This window comes from Cyanistes caeruleus, unplaced genomic scaffold, assembly GCF_971803275.1.
Source record: "Cyanistes caeruleus unplaced genomic scaffold, bCyaCae1.hap1.1 HAP1_SCAFFOLD_91, whole genome shotgun sequence".
Lineage (NCBI taxonomy): Eukaryota > Metazoa > Chordata > Aves > Passeriformes > Paridae > Cyanistes > Cyanistes caeruleus.
In genome coordinates this window covers 675,305-687,639 of record NW_028255895.1, presented here as the reverse complement: position 1 = coordinate 687,639, position 12,335 = coordinate 675,305, and the positions used below count along the sequence as shown (strand labels likewise).

Below are 12,335 nucleotides of genomic sequence, written 5' to 3'. Positions count from 1 at the left end.
CTTGGCTGCAGGGACATATTCCCATTGTTCCTGCCCAGGTCTCATGATTCAAACAGTGTTGTTTTTGCCCAGAGCTGTTCCTTCAGCTGGCTTGGGAGGGCCATTTGGCCTCTGGACCCACACTCTGGCTCCTTTATTAGGACTGCTGGGTCCAAACTCTTTTTATCCACAAATGGAGGCAATTTGAAGTGGATATTCTTTCTTCACAATTATTTTTCCAATTGCGATATCAATATTTCTTCTACCTTGTCATGGGGTTGAACAATCAAATCTTGTTCACTATTGTTTAACAGACTTACTTCAATTTCTCCTTGATAATCTGCATCAATTTTTCCTCCCGTGACATGAACCCTTTGCAAGGCCAAGCTCCAGTGAGCAGTTATCAAACCAAAGTGTCCTGGAGGAATCTGAATTCTTATTCCTGTATTGTAAACTCTCATTTGCTTCTGATTTCTCCTAATGAATTACAGTGCATGAAGGTCCAGCCCTGCAGCCTCTGGGCTGGCCCTGGCAGGGGCCATCACAGCCAGAACAATTTCCCAGGCAGTCCAACTCTCACTATCCATGGCTGTGTTTGCAAATTGGGTGCAGCCGTGCACACCCAGGGGTTTCCATTTCCCAGTGGGCCCATGGTTAAGGGCATGGAGCCCATCTGGGAGATGGGTTCTCCACCGGGACAGGTTCCCATCTCCCCATTTTATCAACTGCTCTTTTAACAATTGTTCAACCAATCCTGCAGCTTGTAGATAGTGTGTTACATGAAAAACCCAGCAGTCTTAATCACTGTGTTTTTCCCAGGAACAGACAAAGCATTCCACATCACAGCATCGGCAAACCCTATAAAAATAGCCAGTTTTATCCCTTCCTCCTTTATTCCTTGTATACAATTCACAAAGTTTACCATTGACATTTGGGTCTTTGCTAGTCCTTTTTTGTAGGGTATTTTAGTGTTACAGTGAGCAGCCAAAGGTAACAAATTGGAATTGTCAGCATTATTTCACATTATCGATTTTTAGTTATATATATAAATATATATTATTGTGTTGTTAATACTATTATTATTGTTATTGTTATTGTTATTTTACTTGGACAAACAAGCCTAGGGTTGGAGAGCCACTCCAGACACTGGGAATTCCTGCAGGTGCCTCCAGCCACAGGTGAGGCTCCAACCCCGCTGTGAGAGAGGGCCCAGCTTTGATAGTGCTGAATAAACCAACTGATAGCACTTCTGGTGTGGGAACATCTGGTTTCATCCTCCTCTTGCGTCCCTGCCAAAGCCTGGCCAGGCCTCAAGGAGGAACCAAGGGGGTTGTCTCTGACCATACACCCCAAACAAGGCCAGATGTCAGATTTCATGGCCTTGTCTGGCTTCTAAACACAGAAAGGTCAATCCATGTTTCATTGATGAGTGGATACATCTATCACAGTGTTCATGACCATGAATATTTCAGTAATGAGCAGATGGACAGATAACCCTTGGTTGGAAGGTTCATTCAGAGATCACCTTTGGCTCAGGGCCTGTTGTTCAGGCCTCACTCAGGGCCTGTTGTGCAGACCTTGGCACTTCAGAAACGAGGTTTAGCGGGGGGCTTGACACTGCTGGGTGACTGGCTGGACTGGATGAGCTCAGAGGTCTTTTCCAGCAGAATGGATTCTATAATACCAGGATTCTATCTGCTGCATTCAGCTAGGTCCATTACTTAGCAGCATTACTTTAGTCCAAAGGCCCCCTCTTGCTCAGCTCTTGTGGCCTGAGGCTTCAGCTCCTTCAGCTCCTGGTGCTGAGCTGCTCAAGCTGAAGGAGACCACTTGGAGAGAAGAATAAGTTCATTCAATTCCTTCTGGGACACGGAGAGGGGAAATGTGAAAACAGGAGCATTGTTTGGTGTGGCCTCCTCTCTGCTCTTCACACTTTCAGTGCTTTGACCCAGCCAAGAGCTTTCTCCAGGATTCAATGAAGCAGCTGTTCCTGCTCCCAGCTCTGGCTCTTCCCAGTCTCTGACCTTGACTGGTTTTGTCCCTCTTGCTGTGCCCTCTGTTCCGCCAGGGGGCTGCCCCAGACTGAGGGATCAGATCCAGGCACTGCTGCTGCTCCCTCGGGACCAGCCCCAGTTTGGTTGTTGCTGTCAGTGCCAGCAGAAGCCGTGGCTGGAGTAGCGGGTGCTGACAGTGCCCCAAGGCCTGGGGCTGGAGGGGTCCCTGGGCTGGGGCTGGGAGGGAGCTGCCCCTTGTTCTCCCTCTGCCTCCCGCAGAGCTGGGCCGGGCACAAGTGGGGCAGCAGAGCCAACAGGGAGTCTGCGAGTCTCTTGCAGCCGTGCCTGCTCAGAGTTTGGCCTTGGAGCTTCAGGTGGGCAAAGGCAGCTGCTCTGCTCCCTCTGCGTGTGCCCGTGTTCAGCAGTGCTGCTCCATCAGTCTGTGCCCAGCAACGGGGAAAAGCCTCAGCCCTGCAGGGCCAGGAGCTGCCGGGCTCTGCCTGAGCAGCTCAGCCAGCGGGAAGGGAGCTGCTCCACACGGGAACCAGGAGCAAAGGACATGCCTTTTCTAGGACATGTTTTCTGTAAAAAAAACCAACAAAAACAACAAAAGCAAACAAAAAAACCCCGAAAAAAATATGAAAGATAAAAATTACCCCCAAAAATGTAGTGGAGAATCTTCTATAACACTGGAGTAAGACAGAGGTAACTGATCTTTTGAAAAAGAGAACTCAGCTTTGATTTTAGTTCCTTAGTTTGTACCCGTGCTAGTGAAAAGGATCCATTAGCTGCCTTCCTTGAGAGATTTTATGGATGTTTTCCATTATTAAGATATTTTACACTGCAGTTAAAGGAATAGAAAATTGAAATACATGTTCTTCATGACTGTGTCTTGAGTGTAAAAATTTTGCAGTTTGAAACTTGGACCTAAATGATGAGTTCGGCGGGAGAAATGCAGCACTCAATATGAATGATCAGCAAGTCTCATTTATTGGTAACTCTAAAACCACTTATATAGCATCAATAATTAGGCTCATACATAGTGCAAAAGCAAGCTCATTATTGGATATTTCAGTTAAGGTCCACTCCACCTAATTCAACATTCCTGTGATCGCTCATCTATGCTGAATTCACATTCTTCTGATCACAGCATCCTGTTCTCAGTTAACAGTTATCACTAAGGTCTTCCTGACCTTCAACATCTCACACCAACTGTACTCCATTGTCTCATTCTTGCTCAGCTAACTGCTGCATGGGAACATGATTCTCTAGCCATTCCTCTGTAATTCCCCTGTTTTCTTTTTGTACTAACAAAACTGTAGAAGTAGCCCTTTTCATCATGTTTTGCAAGCGTTGCAGTATGCAAGGAATAAACAGTAACACAATCACAATGATCAATATAACAACAATTGCCATTTGTGCCAAATATTTTAACCATCCTGTGAGACCTAGGGATTGAAACCATTCCTCTAATGGATTTGTTTCCATGGTTAATATTTTCATATTGTTCTGTAGTTGTCGGAGATGAGCATGAATAGACACTGAATGGTCAGAAATATTCATGCAGCACATCCCATCAAAGTCTTCACAGCCATGGCCCTGTGCTAATAGCAAAAAATCAATAGCAGCTCTATTCTGCAATACAGCATGCCTAACACTGTTCATTTCCAAAAGCAAATCAGACAAAACCTTTGATGTAATATTAAACTGTTTTCCTGTCCAACATGCCAGTCGTCGTAACTGTGTTAAGGCTTGAGCACTAGATACTCCAGGTGTAAAAACAGATGACACAATCACTGTAGGACGTTCCCAAAGTTCAACCTGATCCTTGCATTCTGGCCCCAATTGGAACACACTTCTTTTTGTTCGTAACCTGGTTCTATTGGCTCCTCATAGTTGCTGTATAGTGGGTGCAAACAATGTCAATTTCCCAAAATAACAAGGCCCTCCATAAATGTTTGCTGGCAGTCCTTGCCATGCACGATCTCCACAGATTAGAAAAATACCAGGTGGTAATTGTAGAGGTGAACTGCTAGAATTTACCTTGTGAGACCAATTGCCACAGTATGCATCGTTATTCTGCAAATACAGCAAATTTTGTGGAGAAACATTTGTACCATTTGGCCCATGACACCTTTTTGCATGATTGTTCCTAGCCCAATTGACAAAAGTTAAACAATAATTGCTAGGGGCTGAGCCTAACAGTCTTAACTCTTGTGATTCTGACCCGGTAACATTTAAACCTGCAGCAATGTACTAATTTTGAGCACCAATGGGATTTGCTGGGATTAAACCTGTGTCACAAATATTGATCGTGAATTTACCTGATGGGATTTCACATAATGTTTTGTTTGCTTCCTTGGGTGTTTTCCAATTCTTTGTCCATTTTTTAAACATTGTGGCATTGAGTGAATCCTCTAAAGGTGCACCCACTAAACAAGTTCGAAAAGGATCTGAAGGGGTGGCCATTGAAAGGCAAAAATTATCTTGTCCAGTTTGATTGGCCCACATTATCCACATATTTTGTCTCTCATCAATGTCAATCAAGAGCCCTTCATTTCCCTTTATCATGGTAAACCACCATAACAACCGGATCAGAGATAGTCCTTTAAGAACTTTAAAAAGATTGTGGCAGTTCAGCCAGCATCTTGGCTGGATCCCATGGGAGATCTTGCTTCCCTTTTCTTTTACCCCTCTGCCTCGCGGGTCGATTCTGTTGCTTCGAACCACGGGCTGTTCCATCTTCTCAGCAGCAGGGATAACTTTCAGGGAAAGACCCTTTCTCTCGAGACTGCCATTTTAAGAATTGCTCCCAATTTTTATTTTTTACCCCTGGAATATCACACCTGACCTGTGTAAGTGTTTTATGAGAGCGTATTGTGGTTATTTCAATAATATACGGCAAAGGGGTATTCGGATGATAACAATAATTTTCTGGATTAATCCCAAAAGCAAAAATCTCCCACCATCTATCAGATCCTTTTTCAAATTGTCCTGTTTGTATACCTTCCTGTAATGCAACCTCAGTGAAATTTCTTTCAAAGTTGTAACACTCTGTACAAATCCCTCTTGGGGATCGACCCCACTTAGAATGTGTCCAGCACTTTTATTTACACACTTTACAAATGTAACATACAAAAGGATAACATTCACACTCTGGTACTGTATACAAGATTTGCATGTGAGAGTTCATCAGATCCCGTCTCTATGTTGCTGGCAGAGAGCGAGAAGTATCTGCAGAATTTTCTGGATCAGCTGAAGGTAAATCCCTGGGATCAGCAGGTTTAGTCCATCGGCTCGGCACCCAGACAGGCCCTGTGGGGGTAGACACACAAAGATAACCACGTCCCCAATACAGTACCTTGCTGGGACCTCCCCACAGTCCTGTTTTTGGATCTTTATAGACCAATTGGTCTGCCCTAGCATTTCTTTCTCCTAAACCCACATCCCATTTGTGACTACAAATATGGATAATAGCAAAGGCAGCAGTCCTCAACTTTACTGCTCTTTGAAGCTGCAAAAACAGTTCATATAAACGAGGATTTTTTACTTCCTTTATGTCTGCTTTTTCAATACGTTCACTCACTCCTGCAACATATAAAGAATCAGTTACCACATTAACAGGACCCTTAAACTGCACCAAAACCCAAACAACAGCGACTAATTCCAGAGTTTGTAATGTGTCCTCCTTTTGAGCTGGAATAATGTGATGATTCCATTGTCCTTCTGAATTTTGCCATGTAGCAGCAGCTGTGCGAGATTTCTTTCCAGCATCAGTGAACACCGTTGATGCCCCTGGTAACGGCACAAATGATCGTTTGGGCTTTTCAATCCAATTCTGCTGGCCTATCCATCGTAGTGGTATTCGAGGCACCTCCCCAGTACTGACCACACTGCTGTTGTCAAGCAATGCTTCTTGCAGTGTGGAACTGTGAATTAAATACCAGTCTAAAGTGTCCTTTTTTATTGGTATCTGAATGACAGCTGGATCTGCACCCATAATTTGTCACAATCGCTTCTACCTTTGTTTTATTAAATCTGCTAAAATTTCAGTTTTTTGAATTAAGGTATGTCTCTGTTGTAGTGGTGGCAACAACCACTCTAATACCCATATCTCCCCTGTTTTCTTTTGTTGCTGTGTTAAAGCACCGATGAGATGTTGATGTCCAAACCGTACAGTAAAGTTAATGTCCAAGTCTGGATCTCGCCTACGAACAACACCTGTCTGGATACCGTCCATTATTTTATTGAGAGCTTCTTGTTGTTCACTGGTGACCTGTATAGGTGCTGTAGGATCAGTACCTTTCAACAAAGGTCATAAGGGTTGTAAAAGTTCATTAGGAATACCTACAACAGGTTTAAGGCATTGCAAATCCCCCAGCAATCGTTGAGCATCATGAACAGTATGAAGTGACATGTTCAATGACAGTTTCTGAGGGGCAACATACTGCTCAGTTAAAGTCCCCCCGAGATATTTCCATGGGGATGACTGCTGTATTTTCTCAGGTGCAACAACCAGTCCATTCTGAAGTAGTTGTGTTTGAATGTCTTTAACTTGTTAATCTGCAAAAGGTTGTGACTGAGCAAAAAGAACGTCATCCATATAGTGATAAATAATGGTTGTAGGCCATCGAACACGTAGTGGCTGCAAAGCATTATCAACATAAAGCTGGCACAAGGTAGGAGAATTACGCATACCCTGTGGTAAAACTGTCCATTCAAATCTCTTGTCTGGTTCTGCTCAATTTAATGAAGGCAAGGTAAAAGCAAATCTGCAAGTATCCTGTTCATGCAGTGAGATAGTGAAAAAACAGTCCTCTAAATCAATTATTAACAAGGGCCAATCTCTTGGCAACATTGCAGGATTGGGCAAAACAGATTGCAGTGCCCCCATTGGCTCCATTTGTTCATTTAGTGCACGTAAGTCGTGCAGCAATCGATATTTCCCCGATTTCTTTTTAATTACAAAAATAGGGGCATTCCAAGGACTTGTTGACAACTTTAAATGTCCTTGTTGATATTGTTCCAGCACTAATTGATGAGCTAGCTGCAGACTTTCCCTTTTTAAAGGCCACTGTTCAACCCATACTGGTTCCTGAATTATCCATTTAAATGGGAGTGGGAAAATCCAAACAATGGCCTCTACTCTAAAGGGTGCTCATTGGTCAAAATAACACCAATTTGGGACAAAATATCTCGCCCTATTAGACATTGGACCTTGTCTGGTAATGGAACAATTGACAAAACAGAACTGATGACCTTCCCATCTAATTGAATCTGGATTTGAGGAGACCTTTTTGCCAAAGTTAAGCCTCCCACCCCTGTAACAGTAACCATACTGGACAACAAAGGCCATTCCTGGGGCCAATACTGTGGAGCAACAATACTTGAGTCTGTCCCAGTATCCAATAGTCCTTCTAATTGGTGGGATTCTCCGTTATAATTGGGAACAACTTTTCGCTTGGGTCAAGTGTTTAAGCCCAGGGTAAGCAATGTAAGTCCTCCTGTAGAACCAAATCCACCTGTACCCTGTAATTGATTTTTCAATGGTGTCAATTGATGGGTATATTGTGGTACTGGCACCAGTTGTGCAATTTGCTGTCCCTTATCAATTCTGGCTGGTGGTGCCAGTGTATATGCCATGATATATATTTCACCAGAATAGTCCACATAAATTACTCCAGGTAAAATAAACAATCCCATTAGACTAGCAGATGAACGTCCCAACACTATTGCACCCACAGCTTTTCCATTTATTATCACTGGTCCCATAATTCCCGTGGGAATCTTGTAGGGCTGAGATGTCAATAAATCCACAGTCACTGAGGCTGCCAGGTCCAGGCCGAGGCTCCCTGCTGTGGCAGGCTGGAGGGAAGTTGCACTGATGTTCTGGCAGCTGCTATTTGTGTCCTGGCGCGGCGGCTTCTCGCGCTGACCTTCCCGTTTCCCGATCTCCGGCGGCAAACACTATCAGTGTGGGTATTGGAGCGACACTGATTGCACCAAACAGATGGTACAGTACATTCCTTCCGAATATGTCCAAGGTTGCCACAGCAAAAACATTTGAGTCGGGAGGCTGGAATCCTGCCATTGTTGGTTGTAGCTGCTTGTAGTGGTGCAAGAGCTGCTAAAACCTGACTCTGATTTGATGCCAGTTCTTTAATTGCCTGGGCTAACATTGCCTGTGAGCCCACCGGTATATTAGACATCCTCTCTAATGCCTCCTCAATAGTCCAATTAGCATTTAGGGAATTTAAAACTGACCTGGTTGCTGGATTACAATTCTGTAATGCACATTGTTTTAATAATGCTTCCCTCATATATTCAGGAACACCTGCCTGTTCTATAGCTGCAGCTGCTTTATCAATAAATGCTCCAAATGGCTCATCTCGCCCTTGTTTAATACCCATATAAGATGGAATACCTCCTGGCTCCTTAATCCGATCAAATGCAGCTCGTGCCAACTGCATTCCTTCTCTCAACTTATCTGGTCCCAAAATAGCTTGTGCTTCCACTTGACTCTATGCTCCTAATCCCATTAGTTCTTCCAAAGTTAGCCCATGCAGTGGATCACCTGCCTGTCTTTGCACATTTACACTTTCTTGGCAATAAGCTTGCCAGTGTGCATTAAACAACAACTGCTGATGCTGACTAAGAATCAATTTCATAATACTCCTACAATCTGCAGGCAGCAAAATCTGTGTGCCCCACAAATAATCAATCATCTGTCTAACCGGTTCACTGGTCACTCCAAACTGACTGACTGTAGATCGCAACTGTGATAACCATTTCCAATCTAAAGCTGTAATTGGAGCTTGTATTCCTCCCCCTTGCATCGGTGCAAAGGTTACAGGACATGCTATTTCCAATACAGCATCTGCTATTTCCTGATCTCCCTCTTGCAAAATATTCCGTGCTAATGCAGCCCATGTCTCCCTTCTTTCCCGTGCAATAGCCTCACCTAACTCACGCCCTACCCCAGGGACAGATTTATTTTCCATAGGGGAGGATGGTAACGGTGCCGAAGGCTCCGTTCCAGAATCAAGGTTAGTAGGTGAAGGAATTGGAGATGGCCCAAAAGGATTAGCAGCGGCAGCAGGGGTCAGTGACTGCGTGGGGGGGGTCAAGATTACTGTGTTCGTGGCGGGTGGCAATGGACACTCATTAATTCCCTCTAATAATCTATTTTTTGACATAGGTGCAGATGCTTTTGTGGCAGCTGCCTGTTCAGCCTGATACTGCAAAAGAACATTATGAACTGTCCGCCACAGTTTTCTCAATTTTTTAGCAGTTTTATCATCATCTAAAGTAGCTTCCCACAATTTATCTCCAAATTTTCGCCACTCATTTAATTCATGGACTGTATGGCGATTCTGAAAACAACCCTGAGCATACCCATAAGCAAGAAGTCCAGGGAGCTCCTTGCGCAAATCAAAGTCTTTAACCTGTCACTTTTCTAAAAAGCAGGTAAATAAATCATATGCTGCTTGCCTTTCCATCTTACCGTCAGCGCTGTTGCAGCCCCTACAAGGTTTCGGCAGCACGTTACGGCAGGACTCTCCTCTGAGGTCGCCTGTGGCGCGGCACCGTTGCTGTGTGATCAGGACTCTCCTGTGAGGTTGCCTGGAACGCGGCACAGCTGTTGCGTTTCACCGTCCTTGCTGCAGAGGACCCATCCCCTGACACCAACTCCCTTGGCCAACTCCAACTCCTTTTTAAGGTCCCAAAGGTCCCAAATGTCCCAAAGGTCCCAAAGGTCCCAAAGGTTCCAAAGGTCCCAAAGGCCCCAAAGGCTCCAAAGGTCCCAAAGGTTCCAAAGGTTCCAAAGGTCCCAAAGGTCCCAAAGGTTCCAAAGGTCCCAAAGGTCCCAAAGGTCCCAAAGGTCCCTGTTGTTCAGGTGCCATTTGATGAGTTCGGCGGGAGAAATGCAGCACTCAATATGAATGATCAGCAAGTCTCATTTATTGATAACTCTAAAACCACTTATATAGCATCAATAATTAGGCTCATACATAGTGCAAAAGCAAGCTCATTCTTGGATATTTCATTTAAGCTTGACTCCACCTAGTCCCACATTCTTGTGGTCTCTCATTTGTGCTGAATTCTCATTCTTCTGATCACAGTGTCCTGTTCTCAGTTCACAGTTATCACCAAGGTCTTTCTGACCTTCCAACATCTCAAACCAACGGTACTCTATTGTTATTTAATTCTTTCTCAGCTAATTGCTGCATGGGAACATGACCTTTGCTAGCTAGCCATTGCTCTATACATGGCCAATCACAGAACACAGAGTTCATCTGATTGAGGTGAAATTTCATTCACTGGAGACAAAGTCAAATTGCCTCTTATTTGCTCAGCACTACAAATCCATTTGAAGCTGGTTGCCAAGACTTGCTGCAAGTGCTGAGTGATGGGATAAAGCCCTGCAATGGCACCATGAAATGGGAGAGCTGGAGAGAAATCTCAAAGAATGGCATTTCCAAGCATTTTCAGGCGCTGATGTTCTGCTGCTGGCTTGGTGCTGTCCAAGGGGCTGATTGGAATGGTTTTAGAGGAGCTACGCTGGGCAGTGAAATGCACCTCAGGCAGAAAATGCATCTCTGGTGTCTGCAAGTGCCTTTATCTCCCATCATGTTCCTCAGCACTGAAATCCTGCAAGGACTGAGTGAATCTGAGGCTTTGGGAATGCCCAAGAGTGAGAGATTTTGGTGAGACTTGACTCAGGAGATGGAAGCAGCAGCAGCAGAAGGTGCTCTAATCTTCATCCTTGTGTTCTCCAGCATGCTGATGCATCATGAAGGAGGCAGGGATTCCATCAAGTACCTTCTGTATCTCCTGTGGCAAATTCTTTCATTTCTCAGAGTTTCAGGCATGTGTTGTGTGGCTGTGCTGCACCCCAGGGCCAGGCTCTGCCTCTCTTGGCTCTGGCTGCTGCTTCCAAGCTGTCCTCTGTGATTTGGATTTGCAAGCCACCTCTCTGACCAGCTTCCACTTTGCTTGAAAAATTCAGCACCATGTTGGTGGCTGAACAAGTCCCAGAGCTGGGGAGAAGGATTTGAGATGCAATTTGCATCCCAGAGTTGTTACAGTGGGGAAAATGTCGCATCCCTCCTGTGCCTGGAGCTGCTAATCTTGTTGCAAACATTGAAAAGCTCTTCAGCTTCTCTCATTCTACCTAAATTTGATGACTGCTTTGATTTCACACCTCTTCCATGCAGGTTTTTCCTCTGTCCTTGGCTAGAATTGTCAGGCCTGAGAAATTTTGTTGAGCCTTGGGACAGCTCCCATCATCTATCCCTGCTCCTAATGCTGCTTTGAATTCTCTTGGGAATGTGAGCATGAGGGAAACTGAGGGGACTTTAGTGAGAGGAAAAGTGAGGCACAGAGGCTGAAGTGCAAATGCAGAGTGTGCAGGGTCACCACAGTCTGCAGTGTTGTGGGGATTTGGGCCATGCAAACAGATGTTTCTTCTCTGGGAATGGCTGATTCCTTTGGTGTGTCTCCTCCTGAAATTGCTGTGCACCAGGGCTGGTGCTGGAGCTGCAGCAGCACAACTTGCCAGGGAGCCGTGTGGGAGCCAGTGGGAATCATTTCTTTGCTGCTTTGGATGAAAAGTTGTGACATGAATCTCAGTGTCAGGGAGGTGCCACGTTCATGCTGCTGCAGTGCCCACACACTGTGTCTGGAGACAGCTCAGGAGAAAAGGAAGAAAAGCCAGGATGAAATCCCATGTGCTACTGAACTCTATCAGAAAGTGCTTGGAGTGAAGTGTGTGAAGTGACTGGGGAGAGCTGGATAGAAGGGACAGCTCTGAGCAGTGTGTGGTACATCATGACATCCTTGCAGTGATCTTTGCACAGAGATGAAAAAGTATCAGTTTGCATGGCCTGAATCTGTGGGTCTGGAAATTCTGCGTGTTGCCCAAGCTGTGCTGAGCTCACCTTGCTCTGAAATAGCTGAAATATCATCTCTGCACCTTAGGCAGGAAGAGCATCAGAGTTCTGAAGAGATGAATAAAAATCAGTCATAACTCAGAAGCAAACCTTGGCAATAGACATGGTGAGGAGACTGAAAGCTTTCATTCTTGTCCTGGGAGAATGAATTCAGCAATAAAAAGTCCTGTCTCTTGGCATTAAAATACTTTAGTTTCAGCTCTGCCCCAGCCCATCAATGTCCCTGTGTGGTTGGGGGTTGTTCTCCCCCTGTAGCCCTCTGCAGGTTGGTGCTAATTCAAGATGTTCTGGCAGGTTCCAATGTTTTGGTGCCCGAGCAGGGAGTGCAGAACAGGGATTACAAGTGCTGACATTTGCTGTGCTAGAAAGTCCAAGGGACAAATTTGTGCCAATTAAGGTCTCCCCTTTA

General features: G+C 44.9%; 1 protein-coding gene across 1 annotated transcript; it reads right to left on the bottom strand.

Moving 5' to 3' along the window:
* Positions 1-7,775: 7,775 nt before the first annotated feature.
* Positions 7,776-8,974, bottom strand: LOC147646567 (endogenous retrovirus group K member 8 Gag polyprotein-like). The gene is given in 1 exon segment (XM_086873240.1): positions 7,776-8,974. A coding segment is annotated over 1 exon segment (1,182 nt). The 3' UTR covers positions 7,776-7,792.
* Between the last annotated feature and the right edge of the window lie 3,361 nt (positions 8,975-12,335).